We start from the raw sequence: 21,403 nt of genomic DNA on the forward strand, positions 1-21,403 counted from the left end.
AACCTTACGGGCTCTAAGTGCAATTTTTACATCCATCGCTACTCATTAGTCATTACTCGTCATCATGTTTATTTATTTATTTATTTTGTCAGCCATTCGTATTTCGTACCCGCGCTCCCTGGTGAATCATGATCGGACAACCTCAGCTACATAATTTTTGGTTTGATAGAAAATAAGAGAAACAGAAAGTTGAGGAGAATTCCGTTTCTGTCTTATTTTCTATCAAACCAAACATAGCCTGAGCGAACCATGCAGTGATGCAGACAAATCCTTGGTCTTGCGTTAATTGTACGGGATTGCCAGACCACTAGAATATTGAGTTCTGCTGTGCTGCTACGCTTTTTCAAGGGAAATAAAATGAAGACATCTGAAACAAAGACCATTCGAGATACAAATGAATGAAATTACAAAAAAATCTTCTGGAATAATAAGCTCATCCCAATTCAAGCACGTATACATACAGCTACTCCCACATGTTGGCAGTCATTCCTCCTACCACCACAATCCACATATATGACAAGGAAATGAAAGAAAAGGAATGAAATAACAAAGAAACCATGATTCCCCCACCATTTTTGTTGCACCTCTTCCTGGCACTATGAGGCTGATATTAGCTGTGAAGATAAATAAATGACTGAACAATGAAGCAACAAGGCGGAAACAAACTGCTAAACATCCTTCTCTACATGATCAATTCTCTCACTCTAGCTTTTCCAGCTCCCCCATTCTCTCTATGATCGCCTGCAAGGTTTAGAAACAAATTCAATCACCAGCTTCTCATTCCTCAGAAGTACCATTACAACAGCTTTAAAAAGACTAGTGCCACTATTGCACCAGGTGTGCAAAAAGCCCAAAGGCAAGCCTTTTGGCTTGGGAGACATTGCCATGATGTCATGGACGTAGCTGAAATATATTATTCGACAGCCAGGTAGAGAGGTTTAGACAGATCATGTCATTTGGTAATCCCATCCTAGGGATATGGCATTTTTCCCCAACAAAATAACAACCTAAATTTAGTTCAATTACACAACTAAATTAAAAAATAGTAATCAACAAAAAAGGGTGAAAGACTTAAACCACCTCTGAGAATTCACCTAAATACTGAAACATCCCCTAACTTTTCAAATTGGACTTAGACCTCCCCTCTTGGGTAACATCAGTAGACAAAAACCTCCCATTGGTCGACTCTCCATCCACATCTGTTAGCATGTGGATTTCAGTTTTTCTTGAAAATCTCAATTTTTCCCTTAATACCTCTTTGATTATATGGATAAAAAAGACCTTTACATCCATCGTTATTCTTCAAATTTTCTAAGAGAACAACAGACTAGCTGTACATGAGCTCTCTCTCTCTCTCCATTCTGTTTTTTTTTTCCCTTCATCTTCTCCCTTCTTTCTCCCCTTCTCCCCTCTGTTTTTTTCAACAGAACCAAGCTATGAAGAATTGCTACAAAACCAAACATAAAAATACCAAAAGACAAAAAAAAAGAAGAACAAGAGATGACGAGAGTTGATCTTAGGATGAGTATTTGTTTCCAGAGAGAAGAAAATACACCTGTATGACACTACTGGAGCTTTGTTGGCGGCAGGTGGATGCAGCCATGGTGTGAACAGCAGTAAATTTTTTAATGTTCCAAGGTTGAAGATGATGGGTTTTTGTTTCTCTAAATTAATTACAGACAAAGATAATCCCAAATTTAACCCAGGACCATGTTAGTCATTTTTCTTCCTCCTTAGAGATAACAGTTTATAAATATGAGAGGGGAAGCCCAAGTCCAAATTGAAAAGTGGGGATGTTTCAGTATTTAGGTGAAATCTCAGGGGAGGTTTAAGTCTTTTACCAAAAAAAAAAAGACTAAAATATATGAAAATATAAAGACCTTCTTGCTTGTTTCTTGGAGCTCTCCAGCTAGAATGAATTCATCAAGTATCAGATAAACCTGTCACAGAAACCGAAATAAGCATGCATAAGGAACTGCTAAAGAAAAATATAGCACTGTAAAGCTTATTGTTGACTTGTCATGAGAAAAAGTACCATTGACGCATTCAGAACTGGCAATTTATAGTCCATAAGGCAAGTCCTTGTATGCATATGTGAAAATAAATATGTACTACAAAATACAATACAGTGAAGACAATCATATCCCCTTAGAAGAGTTTCTATTATACTGACCATATGGGGTCAGCTATCTCATGGGAAGAGTTCCTAGCCACTAAAATCATCTTATCTCACCATCTACAATCCCTTGAGATCAACAGAGGTACGAGCTTTTTTTTTTTTTTTTGATCAATAACACTTTCATTAACTCATCAATAGAAGATTTACAATAGGAAGAAAAAAACGCCCATCTTCCAAGAGCAACAAAGAAACTCAAGAAAAGGAAAAAAAGAAAGAAAACACACTACAGTTACAGCTTAGCCCAAAACAGTGAATCCCTTCTTGCCCCTTGTTTAGTTAAACCATCAGCTAGGGAATTAGCCGATCTTTTAACCCAACGTATCTTAACTTCCATCTCCCGCACCAGCCACTTGAATTTCCTCCTCTCATTATTGTACTTCCATAAGCCATTGTGATCTTTAATTAGCCACCCTATCACCACCTCTGAATCCCCTTCAATTAAGAGTTTCCTGATGTTCAACTCCTTAGCTTTCTGGACTCCTTCCATAACTGCAAAGATCTCAGCTCTAAGTGAGTCACCCACTCCAATTGGGCCTGAGAACATGGCAGAAATGACCCCATTTTCATCCCTAAAAACACCCCCAATCCCCGATTGTCTCGGATTTCCCCTGCTACACCCATCAAAGTTTAGTTTCATGAATCCACCAGGTGGAGGGGTCCAAGCCACACTCATTACTAACTTGGTTTGTGTGCAACTTGCAATTTCACCCCACTTCCTCAGCATGTCATCCACAGTGTAATCTGTGAAAAGCTCCAAAGATTTCAGCCACTGTACCACCCTAATATGAATGATAGCCCTCAGATCTGCTACTCTCTGAGCTTATGAGAATATCTTGGAGTTTTTTTCTTCCCAAAGTGTCCAACATACTACAGCCCTTAGTCCTCTCCACATTGCCCTTCCCCTTTTTATCCGCCACCTGAAAAAAGAAGGGGAAAAAAGGCCCTGCAAGTCTGATGGAGGATTCCGGCTACATCCAAATAGGGACAAAGCCCATTCCCAAATTGACCTCGCAAAATGGCAAGACACCAGTAGGTGAAAACCAGTCTCCCCATGCGCTTTACAAAGAACACACCACTGAGGTGACAAACAAGTATTGGGTCTCTTCTTTTGGAGTAGATCACCAGTATTGATTCTTTCCAGATAGGCTTCCCAACAAAAACTACCAACCCTAGGAGGTATTGCTCTGCACCAAACCTCATCAACAGGAAAAGGGGGAAGGTAGGACTGGTGGGCTGACTTAAAACTTTGAAGAAAGAAGCACAAGAAAAGATGTCATTGGGGGTAGGTGTCCAAATTCTAGAATCCGCCCTAGTGGGGTCTAAGACAACGTTATCAAGAAGTGCAATAAGGCTCAAAATATTGTCAAAGCCTGAGTCCCTCAAATCCCTTCTTAGACCCAAGTTCCACCCAATCCCAGAAGTGGAAGAGGACGGGGTGGTGAAGGACGAGATTGGCTCATTTTTCAAATCAGAAAGAGCATACAAAGAAGGAAATTGATCCTTTAGAGGGGCACTCCCCACCCAGGTTTGTTCCCAAAATTTTATGGAGTTACCGGAATTCAAATCATATCTAATATTAGGGGAGAAAACTGGTAGCAGATCATGAATGGCTTTCCAAGGAGAATTGCTTGTGGTCCTAGCTCTAATTCCAACGTCCCATCCACTATGCTCCAGCCCATGTATACTTGCCACTATTCTAGCCCATAGCTTCTCCTTCTCCAAAGGGAATCTCCACAACTACTTTCCCAACAGAGTCATATTCCTTCTCCTAATATTCCCAAGCCACAAACCACCATAGGTCTTACTCCTACAAACTATCTTCCAGCTAACTCTATGATCCCTCTTTTCCTCTCCCGGTTCCCACAAGAAATCTCTCATTAGCTTCTCCAATCTATTAGCAACCTTCACTGTGATTTTAAACACCGACAGGAAATAGATAGGTAAATTAGCAAGCGTGGCCTTAATAAGTGTAATTCTCCCACCAAGAGAAAGGTAGTTCTTTTTCCAAGAAACCATTCTTTTTTCAAACCTTTCCACCACTGGGTTCCAAAAGCTCTCTCTCATGGGATTATCACCTAAAGGCAACCCTAAATAGTTCAAAGGCCACCCCGAGACTTCACACCCCAGCACTTCAGCACTCTCCCTAATCTCTCCCTCCCATATCACCGAGGTACGAGCTTTTAGCATCCAATTAATGTTTAACCATAACATAGAGTTGGTCAAGCCTTTTGCCATAACTGGCATAAACAGAGATACACTCAGAAGTCAAAACGCTGTACTTTCCTGCTCTTTTTTGTCTTTTAAATGCTTATTAGTTATTGCACAAACCCTATCATATGCATGCATACAAACATTATTAAATACATCAATTAGTTTTTCACATATTTCATAATAATCAGGACTTTTAGGCAATTTTGACAAGGTTCACAAATCAACATTATCTACTTTAAGATCTACAGCAAGAAATGTTTCTCACTTCTAGAATTAACTTATCAAATAAACAATCTCAAAAAGAGATCAATCAAATGACTCATACAAAACCAAATGAACTGGACAGTCAAATCAAACAAAATGGAACAAGTGAACCAAACAAAGAAAAAGAGCTGAGTATATTCAAACAAAAACAAAATGAGAGTGTTTCTGTCCCAATACAAGTTACTTAGTAAATTACCATATCGCAGACAAACTATATCAAATTTGCTGGATCAGTATGGAGTTTGGAGGCAATGATCCTAAGAATAAATCCAATTGAAATTTCAAGCCACATTAGAACCAGTTGAGGATCGGTATGGAGTTTGGTGGCAATGATCTAAGTATAAATCCAATTGACATTTCAAGCCACGTTAGAACCAGTTGAGGATGTATGGTATTCAAGACAAAAATGTATAGCATTTAATGTCTCTTCTCTAATTACTCCACAGGGCATGATGCTATTTCTATCAGCCAATAAAATATTCAAAATAGTTTGGATTACACATGCAAGCAGAAATTGGAAGTTTTTTGCACCCTGAGTTATATCACAGTTTTCTATTCTCACACCCACTCTTGTTTTATCTCTTGCATTCTGAGAACTTGGTTAAGTGTGAATTGAAAAAATGCACATTCAGAATAAAATATTCATGTTGACTATGAGCATGAAATAAACTTTGCAAAACTGTTTTCTTTTCTTTTTTTTTCTTTTTATTTTTTGAGAAACAGTAAAATATAGTTGTATTAAAGATATGTGAATGGGAGAAACTCCCATTACAGTGAATGGCTGTACAATGCTATGAATATTCAAAAAGAGCAAAAAGTATAGTAATTACAAAATAATAGTTCCTCTGTAATGTTAGTTGTGCAAGTCCAAGAGAATCTGCAAAACTGTCAATTATGCTAACATACTTAATATAAATTAAAAGCTTATTTCTCAATAAAATTGAAAATTGTATGTGGCAAGAGACATAACCTAGAAGTTTCAGTTCCAATGTTCTTCTCAAGGGAAAAATATGTCCCCAGAGATAATCATCAATGCCATTATTTATGGAATTTTTCCTAATAAAGGAATATGAACTGAATGCTGATCAAGATTTGAGAATGAACACTACTAAGAAGCATGAGAAGTCACATAAGTAGGATTTATTTGTAAGTAGGTACTTTTCAGAACCATAATATCAAACAGAAAATTCAAGGTGAAAAAAGCTACCGCAGTACCACTTATGCCATATTTTCAATCCTTTAACAGAAGCAAGTTATTTTCCATGACATTTATATTAAAAGAAATTAAATGAGATGGAAAAAAAGTTTCTGCTGCAAATATGGTGGAAATAATGGATGAGGTATTTAAAGTCTGAAAAGTCTTCCATCTCTTTTTCATTTAAAAAAAAAAAAGTGGAGCCTTGAATGCAAAAATTAATTGTTGTCAACGAGATAAAGCGTCTATCTTCTTCAACCCCGAACCCTTCCTCTCGACCGAACAGATCAGGCGCAAAAAAGACTCAAGACTCGCAGTCTCGAGGCTCTCTACAGTGGGTCCCTTCCAACCTGGTGAACCGTCTCTCACCAGATAGGTGCAACCCGAGATACCTGAAGCCTAGTGATGAGAACAGAACAGGGCTTGAAGATTGGTTGAGTGAACAAAACAGCAATGACGATTCTGATAGAGACGAAACGCTAAGTCTGGGAAGTTTGTCTCTGAAAAGCAACAATGATCTTCTTGAGACAGAAAGTTTGCATACAAAGTTGTTGTTTTTAGAGGAAGAGACTGAAGAGGCAGGTGGCGGGAAGACTAGGAATGGTGAAGAAATTGGTTCTAAAGCTGTGAAAACTCCTCCCTTCGTCGAGGGAGCTGACCCTGAGTCTAATGAATTACAGGATGTTGGTGAAGAGGGACAAGAATCGGCCGTGAGGATGGATGCGGGTATTCCAATGTCGGAAACACAGAGAAAGGTTTTCCAAGTGGGTAGGTCGTCAGGAAGTGATTCTTTCACCATGTCTACTTCACAACCTTGTCCAAAAGGGGGAAAGGCTTTAAAACCATTTGCCATCTGTCAGCAAGTCATTTCCAGTGATTCTAGTCCTACCCCCGTTCTATCAGGTATGGGTGTCAATTCTGTTTTAGGTACTGACTTGTTTGCTATGCCTGTAACAGATATCCCAGCTTCCCATCCAGGAGTTTCTGATAAAAAAGAGAGGGTGATAGTGGAAGGAGGAGAGAGGGTGTTGGAAGGAAGTGTAGTAAGGGGGAGGCGGATAGAATTTGGAAGTTGATCTGTACAATGATGGAGGAACAAAATAAAAAGGAAGGATTCGTACAAAGATGTTGTAGCCAAAATAAGTGTGAGAAGGGTAAAATTCTTTCTCAAACATTGGTTGGAAATGATGGAGAAATTGAGAAGGGGGACGGGGGGGGAAGAGGAACAAATAAGAAAAAAAGATCTGAAGCGGAAAGGCTAATTTCAGACATTGAGGGGGATTTAGAATTCAGTGGTAGAGGGGATAGGAGGAAGGACCTAAAATGAGGAGAATATGGCCTCTTATTGGGTTCCTTTGCTATTTTGTATCAATGAAAATTATTAGCTGGAATGTAAGAGGGTTAGGGAGTGCAAGGAAGAGAAGGACGATCAAAGACCTACTCCGAAGGGAAAAACCTGATGGAATTAGATGGGAAATGGGTTAGGAGTTTTTGGAGGTCTAGAGGTTTAGGTTGGAGCTCGTCTCCTTCTTGGGGAGCCTCGGGAGGGATTGTAACACTGTGGAGGGAGAATGTGGTGGAAGTAGTGGAAGAATTGATAGGCAGATTCTCAGTTTCCATTAAGTGCAAAAATGTAGAAAATGGGTGTGTATGGGTCTTAACCAATGTTTATGGCCCTAATTCCTATAGAGAGAGGAATGAGATGTGGGAGGAACTATATGCAATCAAGGGGCTATGGGATGGTCCTTGGTGCCTGGGCGGGGATTTTGACGTCATTAGATTCTTTGATGAAACCAGTAATCCCTAACAGGTAATCTCAACAAGCATGAGGAAATTTAATGGTTTTATTGAAGATTGTGAACTGAAGGAAATACCTCTGTTGCAAGCCAATTACACTTGGTCCAACCTTCAGAAAACCCCTTTGTGCTCGAAGTTGGATAGATTCCTTTTTAACCTTGCCTGAGAGAATAGTTTGGAAAACTTGGTTGCTAGGGCATTACCTAGGGTCACCTCCGATCACTGTCCCATCCAAATAGGAACTGAGTCTTTTCCTATAAGACCCAAACCTTTTAGATTCGAAAATATGTGGCTTACCCATCCAGATTTTGTGAAAAAGGTGAAGGAGTGGTGGGGTGAGGAGAGGGGGGTAAGATGGAAGGGGATCAAGTTCCATAAGAAATTAAAAAGGTTGAGAGCCAAAATAAAAGAGTGGAATAGAGATCGATTTGGTAGAATTGAGGAGCAAAAATTGGGCCTAATCTCTCGAATAGAGAATTTGGATGTAAAGGATCTCACAATGGGCTGACCGGGGAGGACAGAGTGTTAAGGAGACAATTAAAAAAGGAATTGGAAGAAGTGTTATTGAGGGAAGAAATCAGTTGGAGACAAAAATCTAGATACAAGTGGATTAAGGAAGGCGATGGGAACACTAGATTCTTCCATGATTTGGCAAATGGGAGACGAAAAAAGAATTTTGTGACCAAGCTAGATATAGGAGAGGAGGTGATTACCAACCAGTATGACATAGCCAGAAAATTTGTGGACCACTTCAAATCGATTTATAGAAGGCCTTTGAGTGAGAGAACAGTCGTGGAAAGGGTGGATTGGCCAAGAATTGATGAAGTGGCAAGGTGGTTGGAAAGGGATTTCGATGAAGAAGAGAATAAGAAAGTTGTCTTTCTAATGGATAGATCCAAGGCTCCGGGTCCAGATGGCTTTACAATGTGTTTTTATCAAGACTGTTGGGAGGTGTTGAAAGAGGATCTAGCTGAAGTCTTTAAGGAATTTGCAAACAATCACACTATAAGCCCTGGAATTAATGCCACATTTTTGCTCTCATTGAGGATCAAAACAGTCCTCCCTACCATCATTAGTGAAACTCAGGGGACTTTCATTCAAGGGCGACAAATAACAAATCAGATCTTAATTACAAATGAGTGTGTGGAGGAAATGAAAAGGTCTAGTAGGAAATGATTCATTTGTAAATTGGATCTTGAAAAGGCCTATGATTTGGTGGATTGGGAATTTCTATTAGAGGTTATGCGAAATGGTGGATTTGGGGACAAGTGGTGTAATTGGATCTTTGGGTGTATCAGTACTTGTCACTACTCTATTCTGGTAAATGGTAGGTGAGAGACTTTTTTCCAGCTTGCAGGGGTGTCAGGCAAGGGGGTCCACTTTCACTCTTCCTTTTTACCTTAGTAGCTGATGTGATTAGTAGGATCATTACTAAGGCTGACAGCGAAAATGCCATTAGGAGTTGGAGAATAGGGAGACACCAAGTCCTCGTCACCCACCTTCAGTTTGCAGACGACCTAATGATTTTTTGTGAAGGTCTTAGTGAAAAGGTAGCAAACCTAAAGGAGCTAATAAAAGGATTTGAAAGTGTCTCTAATTTGAGAATAAATCTGGAAAAGAGTTGCGTAGTAGGTATAAATTTGGAGGTAGGGGAGGTCGAGGCTATTGCGGAGTGTCTTGAGTGTTCCACCTCTGCTTGGCCTATGTCATATTTAGGGCTTCCTTTAGGGGAAAATCCTAGGGAGAGTAGATTTTGGACCCCAGTGTTAGAAAAATTTGAAAAGAGATTAGTCTCATGGAAGAGGAACTATATCTCTTTAGGAGGAAGAATTACCCTAATAAGAGCTACCTTGGCTAACTTACCTACCTATTATTTGTCTGTCTTTAGGATACCAGTTAGGGAAGCTAGGAAGCTGGAGAAGTTGATGAGAGACTTCTTATGGGAGCCGGGACAAGAGAGAAATGATCACTTGGTTAATTGGGAAATTGTGTGCAGAAGTAAAGAAGAGGGGGGTTTGGGAATTGGGAGGGTAACTAGAAAGAATCAAGCTTTGTTAGGGAAATGGTTGTAGAGATGGCCTTTGGAAAGAGAGAGATTGTGGCATGAGGTGGTGGGAAGCATTCATAGGAGGTCAGAGAATGGATGGGATGCTGGTGTATCGAGGTAAGCTAACCTAGCAGCACCTTGGAAGGCTATTCACAACACCCTTCCTCAATTCCTCAATTTTATCAGGTATGAAGTTTGTTCTGGCAACTCTATCCTTTTTTGGGAGGATATTTGGGTAGGACACTCACCGTTAAAGGATTTGTTCCCTTCGCTTTTTTCTATTTCTTTGTACAAAAAAGAGGTGGTCTCAAAATTTGTCTCACCTTTGGGAACACCCTTGGATCCTACTTGGGATTTTGGGTTTCGTAGAGGACTTAGGGATGCTGAAATTGAGTCTCTTTCTTTGTTGCTTGGGTGTCTTAATCAGGTTTGTTTGCATCCCTCCAAGCCAGATAAAAGGGTTTGGACTCCTAGACCCATTGGAACATTCACTTGTGCTTCTTTTTTCAAGTCCATCTCTTAACTTCCTACTCACCAACCCTTTCCGTCAAAAGAAATTTGGTGTAGGCCAGTTCCCCCAAAAATTATGGCTTTTTGTTGGGAAGTTTTCCATGGGAAAGTAAACACTTTAGACAACCTATAAAAGAGAAGACCTTTTCTCTATATTTCTCCTAATTGGTGTATATTTTCTCTGTATTTCTCCTAATTGGTGTATCTTTTCTCTGTATTTCTCCTAATTGGTGTATCCTCTGTAGAGCTCACGGTGAGGATTGTTACCATCTATTAGTATCTTGTCCCTTTTCTGTAGACCTTTGGGCTTGGCTACTTTCGTTGTTTGGGGGTAGTTGGAGTCTACCAGAAGAAGTTCACATGCTCTTCAACCATTCTACCTTTTATTGGCCTACAAAAATAGGGAGAATTATGTGGAGATGTGCTCGTGCTGCCTTGACTTGGACTCTTTGGGAAGAAAGAAATCTCAGAATTTTTCAAGATAAGGAAAGGAACAGCCAAGATTTGAAAGACTGTGTGTTAAACAGGGCAACACATTGGCTAAAGACCTTGGAAATCTTTCATCAATTCTCCTTTAATGACATTTGGAGAAATTGGTCAACAGTAGCAAGGTGTTCATCTTTAAAGGTCAAATCAATTACAAGTTGGTCTCCTCCACCCAAAGGCTCAATTAAGTTGAACTTTGATGGAAGCAGCATAGGTAATCCAGGATTATCCGGAGTGGAGGGTGCTTTGAGAAATGAGAAGGGAAAGATTTTGTTGCTCTACTCAAGTCCTTTGGGAATTGGGAATTCCATCAGGGCAGAACTTTTAGCTGTTGTACAAGGGGTCCAATTTGCAAACCAGCTGGGGGTACAACACCTAATAATCGAGGGGGATTCCAAAGTGGTGGTGGGTTGGTTGAAAAATTCTGAAGAGGCTATGTGGCGATACAAGAATGAAATGAAGAAATTTAGTTGGTTGACAAGGAATATGTTGGTCACTGTACAGTGGGTGGGGAGATCAGCAAATACCTTGTCAGATGTGTTAGCTAAGCAAGGGATAAATAGGGAAGAATTATTTTGGGCTCAGTTGTGATTCTTGTTTTCTTTCCTATTTTACTTGTAAGTTTCAAGGAGGGGCTGCAGCTCGCGCCTCTCGTTGGGATGATGTATGAACTCACTCTAATTTGCTTCTGAATCAATAAACTTATTATTATTCATCAAAAAACATCAAAAACTCATTTCTACTGGGCCACAAGTCAAATGGATCAACCATCTGAGCCAACTCGCTCAAAGAAAAAATATGATTATTAAAACAACAATACATCATAAAACAACTATTAAAAGGTCTAACACCTATAACATGGTCACTATATAGCATCTTAACCAGTTTGGCATTTTTGGGAACCGGTCATTCTAATCACTACCTTTCCATTGGGTAATCCAGACTGTTCTAATGCAAGTCTGACAACACTGTCCAAAACCTATAAAGATAATATGCAAAACAGATGATCTCAATTATTTTTTCTTTTTTTTGAAAAAGTAAGGTAATTTTATTCAAAACAAAAGCGCATGCAAACTGGATTCAGACCCAGAAGGGCAGCCTTTAAACCACAGCAATTACATTCTCCACCAGGAATTAGAGCAAGGGAAAGAAGACAAATTCAGACTTTTGAATTCCTCAGAAACAGAAACTCAAGATATCAGCTTGCCCACAGCTCTCCGAATGATATCTTCAGGACTTTTAGCTCTATTACAGAAAATCCCACTATTCCTTTCAGCCCAAATGAACCATAAGACAGCAGCAGGAATAGTCCTCCACACTAGACTCCCTTTCTTGTTTAGCCCTTTAACATTCCAGCAACAGAGAAGCTCCTTAACCGACCTAGGCATAACCCAACTGATATCCAAGGATTTGAGAAAGTGTCCCCAAATCTGAGAGGAAAACAGACAATGAATGCACAAATGATCTGCCGGTTCAGTTAGGATCCCACAAAGACCACAGGAAAGATCCATAATATGGATGCCCCGCCTCACAAGATTAATTCTGGAAAGACATTTATCAAGGGCCATCGTCCAAATCAGAAAGTTGGCTTTTGATGGACTTATAGAATTCCAGATCTGTGAAGCAGGGAAATCAGTGAGGCCCAAACAGTAAAGCTTAGAGGCAAGGGATTTGACAGTAAACTCACCATCTGGATTCCATTTCCAGCACCATTTGTCTTCCGATAGCAGATCAATCTTCTGCTTCTGAAGAAGAGCCATCAGATCCACAATCTCTTCTAACTCCCAATCAAATAGATTCCTCCCAAAGAGGGCGGGGGCGGGGGGCACGTAACAGAACCACCAGTTGAACAACAGCCTCAGCTACAGAAGCTTCTTGGTTAGAAGCACACTGAAAAAGTAGAGGAAAAGACTCCGCTAGAGTCCCATCCAAACACCAAGGATCCTTCCAAAATTTAGTTCTATCCCCTTTACCAATCTTGACTGAAATCCCTTCCATGAAAACAAAGAAATTCTTCATGATACCTTTCCAAAGGGAACTACCCCAACTTGGGAGAGGATCCCTAGATCTCCAGTTACCCCACTCCACCCCATATTTTTCAGTTATGAGGGATCTCCACCAGGCCTCACTTTCAGCCGACAACCTCCAAATCCACTTGCTAAGGAGGGCAGAATTAAAACTCTTCAACTTCCTAATGCATAAACCACCTTCGGCCTTAGGAAGACATACTTGATCCCAACTTACAAGGTGAACTTTTTTCTCCTCTTCCCAACCCCTCCAAAGAAAACATCTCTGAATCTGCTCCAATCTTTTAGCTACTTTGTTAGGGATGGGGAAAAGAGAAAGGAAGTAGGTAAATTGGAAAGAGTGCTTTTTATCAGAATAACCCTACCCCCAAAAGAGAGATACCTTGCCTTCCTGGATGCCAATTTCTCTCCATTCTTTCAATAATTGGATCCCAAATCGAGGAGGCTAATATACAATGGTGATTAAACTGTCAAGGTGATTTTTAGGCCCTAAAACTAGGTATTCTAAAATCTGGAACATGATAAAACCAAGGTTCAAAATTTTGATACGATATGCCCCGTATCAGGCATACCGTATCGTATTGGTAGCTTCCCGGAACCCCAAATAAGGGGTATTTCGGAATTTGGAAACTTTCAGGGGGTAAGCATGCCTAAAACCAACCCCTTGAAACAATTTTGAAGAAGAAAATAAAAAAAGTTATGAAGTATCAAAACACCCAATATGCCTATACATGTGTATCGGGCATATCAATACTTTAAACCATGGATAAAACAACAACAAGAAGCCTGATGGAAAAGCCTGATAGGGGAGCCTGGTGGAGAAGCCTGATAGCTTCTAAATTCGGGGTTGAGTGGGGAAATTGGAGAACAAGAGCCCCCCTCCTAACTGGGGCTACTCTTTATGAAAAAACATCATGAAGTTATTCCCCTTGTTTGATGGGGGAATTAGTCTCAAAGTTGGTAAAGGGGATAGGGTTAAATTCTGGAAAGATCATTAGTGTCTGGACCATACCTTGGTTGAAGAGTTTCCTCTCATCTATCAGTGTGCTTCCAACCAGAATGCTTCAGTGGCTGAGTTATACACAGTCTTGGGCAATGAGGTGACATGGGTTCCCTAGTTCAGAAGAGGTCTTTTTGATTGGGAAGTCTGAGAAGCTATGAGGTTGTTGGAAACTTTACAGGTTCAAAACATTGACTATAATCAAGATGATCAGTGGAATTGGGTCTGGTCCAAAGAGGGTAATTTCTCAGTAAAATCTATGGCTAGTAGACTCAGTAGTAGAGTGGCAGTGGGGGACTTTCCTGCTGAGCAGGTTTGGAATTCAGTTAGCCCATCAAAAGTTAATTTCCTTGTCTGGAAAATGGCCTTAAAAAAAATGTCTGTCCAGAACTAATCTTGAAAGAAGAGACTTGCACATCCCGGATAAGTCTTGTGCCCTTTGTGATGATCACCCTGAGTCTACAGATCATCTCTGCATTCACTGCTCGTTTGCTGCCCAGGTGTGGTACCACTTCTTGAAGGATGTGGGGATATGTTGGGTCATGCCAAAATCTGTTAAGGATTTGTTCTGTAGCTGGAAGATCAGTAATTTGAAAAAAGAGGGAAACTGGTCTGGACCTCCATCCCGGCAACAGTGATTTGGGCTATTTGGTCTGAGAGAAACAACAGAATTTTTAAACAAAGAGTGAGAAGGCCTGAGGAAAATTGTCAGATGGCTGTTGGTAAACTGATATCCTGGATTTCAGTCGCCCCAGAATTCAAACATATAAATGTAGCTCAGTTACTGAGAAATCAGTCAATTTGGTGCTTATAATGAGGGGTTCTCAGGTTTGCCTTGTTGGCAGGTTCTGTTTTGTACTCTTAAAAGTTTAATCTTATAAATTTACCTTACCTTTTAAAAAAAATAATAATAATAAAATAACAGCAACAAGAAAGAATTTCTACCCCTGTTAGTCTAAAAATAAAGCCTACAACCTATCAGATGGAAGCTAACTTGAGCAGAGAAAAGAAAACCATTTTTTATGAACAAGAAAAGAAAAAAGTTCAACATAAAACAACAGGCACATTACACACCTTGTGAAAATTAAATACCAAATCCAGCTCACACACATTGCTGAAGAAATGGTCTAATATCTCCACAAATAAATGGATGCACTCCAAGTATGCTAATTCATTGTCTGTGATATCAACACAAATTGAAAAGAATAATCCAGCATAGCGCCTGTAGATGACCTTGTGTGTGCGGAACTGCAAGATAAGATTTACAGAAACTCAATGATCTCTTTAAGGAAAAAGCCAGAAAGATCATTCTATTAATAGCCAGAGTAACTCATCCCAGTAAAATAGTTGAATAAAATAATACTGGAACAGAGGCAGATATTGAGCTTTCTATTGTAAAATGTAGAATACCTTTTTAAGTATTGTATTGTAGTTCATTGTAAACAATTATATCATCTCATGTGTATTGATGTACACTGGGAATATACAACAGTATAATACTATAAACCCATAGAAAAAGGAAAACTGTTGGACAGACATTATCAGCCAATCAGAATATTTTTTTCCTCAAAAAAAAGGCCGAATTCTATAACACAAATGATCACATTAAGAGACACTGCAGAGCATGACAAGAAAGCTAAAGAACTCATATTTTGTACTTATACTGCACAACACTGACAAAATACAAAATAATATTCAACTCTATATCAACATTGTAGTTTGTACTACAATTCCAGATATGGTTTTAAACACAAATCCATTTTTTACAATAAGTAATAATGAAAATTATGTATCAAACATGATTGGTAATTTATTGAATGGCTAAGAAACATAACAAAAAATATTGGGAGAAGTATATTAATAAGCATCTTCATATTTGAGTTCACATGAGATGAGAGAAGAGGAATCCAGATGGGGTTTGATCCAAAAAGGATTGGATCCCTCTTCAGTCAACTTTGGATCGATTTCCTACCAACTCTTGTAACAAATAGGTTTTGTAATCTGAAACCAAGGGTACTCACTTAACATATCATATGAACCGAAAGAAAACATAATTTTTAGACATTAAAATTGTGGACGATACTAATATAACACCTCGTAAGGATAATATACGAATTTGGCCAAACCCAAACACTGTGACAGCACATCTCAATCCAACATTTGTTAATTGACCCTGTGCAGATCTCCCCGCATATTTACACAAGTTTTTCTTATTCTTTTTTTTTCTTATAGAGCAGATTTTTAATGCGGTTATAATAAGATTAGAAAATCTTGCCTAATATCCCCGAGCATGGTTACTAAAATGAAGCCTAAAGTAAATTATCAAAATGAGAAACAATGGAGTTAATTTTATGAAACAGAGACGGGGGAGGGGGGGGAACAGGGTGGAAGATCACCAACCTCGACGAAATTCGTGAATTTGGGATCCCTGTTGACAACCAAACGATGAACCTGGAAAGGAATCAGAAACGGAACCCTGGATAAGCTCAGTACCTCTTCGTATCGATGGCGTAAAATAAGAAAAAAAAAAAGAAGAATTATAAAGAAACTGTCAACAAAAATGATTCATGAAGAATCAAGGTAATCTTACCTCGTATTCGACCTTGTGCTTCTCAGATTCTTCTAGAGGAACGTAATACTTGGCGAGACGGGTCTTGCCCTGCCTGTTCTGTAGCAATATAAACCGGATCTGCAATAAAAAGTACAACATTTTCAGACCTTAAAAGTTTATGAAAATCCCTTCTGCAATTAAAACAAAAAAAGCCGAGATTACCATTTTCGAGAGAGAGGGAAGAGGCGAAGAGAAATATGATCAATGTATGCAGGAAACGAGGATCTAGGGCAAGGAAGGAGGACGAACTTGATCTTGGTTCTGCTTTGGTTTGGTCTCTGTCGAACAACACCAACGACTGAACCAGGTACGGGAAACAATGTTGGAACTCGGAAATTGGAAATTTGGAATAGATGGACCGTTTACCTGATTACCTCAGACCTGTTCATGGGCCGGATACACCATCGGACTTGGTCACGGCCTCGGGCTCAAGCATAAATTTTAGGCTCACGATCTTAGGGCCGGGTTCGGGCTTAGACGTATTCTGTTGGTGTGCTGAAGCCCGGCTTGAATAGGTGTGATCTACGGTAGTACGGTCTACCCTCGTCTGATGAAGTCAAGACTCAAGACATATGTGACAGAGATATTCGACGGAGCCATCTAAAGCTGTGTTTGGGTGGGCTTTTAAGTAGGCATGTTTTGAACAAGTGTTTTTTAGACGTTTGTTTGGCATCGATGCGTTGCTCCAGAAAACGGAATGGTACTCTAAGAAACGCCTGATTGTTTTTTTTTTATAAAAAGTGTTCCAAGCCATATGCCTTAGAAATTGAGAGGCATGGTTTGGAGCAACACCGAATTTGACGTTTTCTCAGATTGCAGCTTATTGCTGCCAATGAGGACGTGATGTGGACTTTCTATAATGGGTACCAGTGCTGACAACAAACATGGAGCACTGGTACCAAATAGAATGTGTGGTTGTTGCTATAGGAAACGTCCTACCTAGCAGTAACGTTCCCAAATAGAAAAAAAAAAAAAAAAGATGTCAAACATAAGATAAGTGTTTTTTCAGTGTTTGATTTTAACTTTCCTTGATGGGTTTCTTCTTTAAAACTAGCAGGACCTATGCTTAGTTAAGCGAAAGTTAAAAAAATGGAAACACGTAAGAGGACACAATATTTTTATATTTTAACTCTTTAAATAATTAATAACTATTTATTTGTATATACTATTTTAATAAATTTATTACAATATGAAAATAACAATAATTAATTTCAGCTAAATTAATAATCTAATCACTAATAAATAGCAATAATTTAATCCCCAATGATTATTAAAAAATTACTATTAAATAACAAACTAAAAGTAGATATATACATAATTATTGAAAATATATTGATCACAAAAATAAAATTAATAATTACTGAAAATACAATAAATATTAATTTTAGTATATATAAATATATAATGGATATAGATAAAAATTTTAAAACTATTATTAATAAATATTAATTTTTCTGAATATTATTTTTTAGAATTATGAATTGATATACGTGAAATAATATTTTTATTATTAGTATAATAATAATTATAACTATTATTCTATTTTTAAATATCTATTCAGAATATTTTTATTATGAAATTTATTACATATTTTTGATATCTAGAAGCTTCAATACCTCTAAATTATTTAATCTATTTTCATTACTTCAATAATATTTATAATTTTTTGAATTATTTATATTTTACTTTCTTAATAACAATTATTGTTAAATATATCTTAATTATTTCTCTGCTTTTAATAAAGTTTTTAATGTTATTACATTATTTTGTTATTGTTAAATATATTTTATTTGTTAAATTTTAGTTACGTTTAATATTTTGATATTTAAAATATTTAGTTATTTAAATATTTAATTTGTTAAATTTTATTATATAAATAAAATTTAAATAACAAAGTTATTATAATTTTTAAAATATTATTTAGTTATAAAATTGAATAAAACATAAAATTATAATTTATATTGTTATTACATAATTTAGTTAAGAATTTTGTCAAAATATAAAATTATTAATAATCTGAACATTATTAAATCTATTATATTTTTTTGTATTTATAATAAATATTTTAAATATAATATATAATTTTGTTATAATGTTTAAGTAATTCTTAAATTTTTAATTCAAACTTTCTTTAGATAGATATAGATACAAAGTTGGGGAAGGAATTAGAGGATAAATGTTTAAGTAATAACTAAGAATTTTTAATTCTTAAATTTTGTTATAATGTTCCCAAGTATTTCTTCTCCTATTAAAGTTTGTCATTTGATAGAAATATTTTCTATTTCTATCTCTTCTTCAACCAAATTTCTCTTGATTTTATTCTCCATAAACTTTCTTCTTGAGCCATCCACATATTATATTCAGCTACAAATTCATCCAAATTCACTTTTTCTTCATTGTTCACTTTCCACTAAACTTCTTGAATTTTTCTTCAAGAAATTTTAACTTTACCTCCACTTTTCCAAATATTTCTTTGTTCCACTCCTTCAGCTTCTATTGGCATTGTTTTAATTTCCAAACAATAAGTGAGTTTTTTGCTCTATATTCTTCCCTTTCTCCCATTCTTCTATGATTAACTTCTTGCATTCCTCACCTCTGGTCAAATAGGCAAAAAATGGAATTGTTTCAGTCTCAGTCTTATACTTGGGTTGGTATTTAATATCATCAATGAATGGTTGGTGTATAAGGATTGTTTTAGCTTTTTTTTTTTTCTTTGTGAAATATTTGCATCCATTCCAATGAAGCTAACCCACTACCTAATTTCCCTTTCACTAGCCTAGGACAACTTTGACCATTCGACCAAGTGAAACAACCTCCAACTATTCTCAAATCTTGTAGATTACGCTCATTTACCAAGTTTCTTAGAGCCTTTAAAGTTTTATTCCTTTTCCTAGTTATTAGGGCCTTCATATTCTTCCTAGTAAATATAATAAATTAGATCTCCCATTAACATCCATTTTTCATTCTTTTTTCTTTCTGATCTTTTCAGATTTTCCCAAAACTCCTTTATGCTTCTATAGTTTGGGTGGCCATAAACAAGACATGCCTAGCTTCCACTTCACTTCTAGTGGATTATTCTCAACTGATAATAGGAAATAGTGTAAAGTTTTTTCTTCCATAGTAATTTGCATATCATACCAACAACAGAACAAATAGGGGTGTCAATTGGATTGGATTTGGTCTAATCCGATCCAGTCCAATGTGAGTCCATTATAAATGAATCAGGTCCAATCCAATTCAATGAATGTTTTGGACCAATTTGGACCAGTCCAATTCAATGTCTGGACCATCCAATCGGTATAAATTCATTTTGATTTAAATTTGTTTCAACCCAAACCCAGTTCATTGATACATCTATTCTTATCTTATATCAATGGACTAGATATTGGCTTAATCCAACCCAATCTAATATAAATTTGTTATGGACGGACTAGGTCCAATCCAATCTAATAAATATTTTGGACCAGATTGGTCCAATCCAATATGTCTTGTTGGTACATCCAATCCGTCCAAAATGATTTTGGACTAGATGGGGTCCAATCCAAAACCAGTCCATTGACACCCTTACAGCTACCCAAACTGCTTGGGTATACCCAAGAGTTTTCATTAATTTTTTATGTCCTCTTGGCTCAATTTTGTTTATTCCAAAAATAAAATATCTGGACTATTTTCTTTGATGGGTTTCCTTAAAAACATGACTGAATGAGGATTATTACAACCACAGATATTCCAAAAAAAAAAAATCCTTTTTCCTTTTCAGTGTTCAGCAAAGAAGAAAACCACCACAGAAGGAAAATGAAAATCAAGTAATCGGTGGTAAGGTGAGAAAAAAGTACCTAAAGATTATAAGGGGTTACAAACAAAATGCCGGTATGGTGACTTTCAGAATGAGTCCCCCTTCAGATCTACAAATCGGAAACTGACATGATGCCAAATTCTTCTAACTACATCTCTGAGATCCTTAGGTTGAAAGCATGAAATCGGATTACAGGTTGGTTTTAGTTTTCTTGACCCAGGAACCAATTATATTGGCTGTGACTTTTGTCGAATAGTTAGGGTGCCCAAAGAGCAGGACAAATCAGGATGATGGAACTACAAAAGCTGCTTGACATCAAATCTGATGTACTTCAAATATTTATTCTCTAAACATTGACATGTTATCATAAACATTTATAACTATTTAGGAGCTGGCCAACCCTAGCTCTTCCATTCTTACTAAAGAAAGCCCCATCCTTCCTACAAAAGAGAGCTCCAGCCCACTTACCAAAGAGAGCCCTAGATCTCTTACCAAAGAAGGCTCTAGCTTCCTGCCAAAGAAGGACAAGTTACTATATAGATGACACTTACCAAAGAGAGATCAATCAAAGCAAAAAGGAAATTCTCCTCTTAGCAAGTTTCCTATTGAAGACCATTCCTTATTTCTCTATTTCTGTTCTTGATGGAGGGTGATTTGACCCGACCTCGCAGCACGGGTACACGTGGGCGTGACCTTGCTCAAACAGTGACTCAGCGTGACAGTGCAATGGATGCAACCACAACTTAGAGGGAAGGTCCCACTGAGTTCAGCTCGGCAACTGGGCGGATAAACTACTCGCCGGGAGCCGCCTTACCTGCACCTCCGCCCCGGGGTTCGGGGCACCCTGACCTTTCTTGATGCTCGAGCTCCTCCCAATGGACCTCGGGCCACTCCCAGACAGGAACGCACCGATCCATCTCTGGACACCCCGAGGTATAGACACCTCGAGTCAGCTAGCTCGGCATAACTTGGTACAGGCAGCTCGTCACTCAAGGGATAGTTCGGCGCAAGGTAATTCACGGAAGGGTAGTTTAGTATACCCCAGGAAGGCTTCCTGCTCAACCACCATACCCGACAAATTTGGGACAGCCGCCATGTCCCTTGCCAGATAGTGTTGTGCCTGCCACCTCTAGAAGGTGTCTTGTACCTGACAGGCACGTACCCTGCAGTGACGATCCCGCGTGTGCCACATCAGCCCTGTCTGTAATGGCTGTGGTAGGTTGACAGTGGTGGTTGTACCTGCCCTGTCAGAGGCCAATGGGCCTGATGCAACGGAATTC

At 38.1% G+C, this 21,403-nt stretch overlaps 1 protein-coding gene across 1 annotated transcript; it reads right to left on the reverse strand.

Annotated features, from left to right (window-relative positions):
• Positions 1-368: 368 nt before the first annotated feature.
• Positions 369-16,925, reverse strand: LOC148876410 (AP-2 complex subunit sigma). Its single transcript, XM_088966777.1, has 7 exons — positions 16,694-16,925; positions 16,490-16,605; positions 16,307-16,405; positions 16,117-16,167; positions 14,791-14,964; positions 1,881-1,940; positions 369-741 (listed from the first exon to the last, which is right to left on the reverse strand). The coding sequence occupies exons 2-7, from the start codon at positions 16,490-16,492 to the stop codon at positions 700-702; spliced, it is 429 nt and encodes a 142-aa protein (XP_088822903.1). The 5' UTR covers positions 16,493-16,605; positions 16,694-16,925; the 3' UTR covers positions 369-699.
• Between the last annotated feature and the right edge of the window lie 4,478 nt (positions 16,926-21,403).

The sequence above is a fragment of the Nelumbo lutea genome, chromosome 1 (genome assembly GCF_056320005.1).
Source record: "Nelumbo lutea isolate HS-2025 chromosome 1, American lotus-T2T, whole genome shotgun sequence".
NCBI classification, from domain to species: Eukaryota; Viridiplantae; Streptophyta; class Magnoliopsida; order Proteales; family Nelumbonaceae; genus Nelumbo; species Nelumbo lutea.

Coding starts and splice junctions, on each gene's coding strand:
- LOC148876410 (XM_088966777.1), bottom strand. Junction 14,965..16,116: donor AATTCACGAATTTCGTCGAG/GTTGGTGATCTT, acceptor CTTATCTTGCAG/TTCCGCACACACAAGGTCAT. Junction 1,941..14,790: donor TGGTATTTAATTTTCACAAG/GTGTGTAATGTG, acceptor TTTCTGTGACAG/GTTTATCTGATACTTGATGA.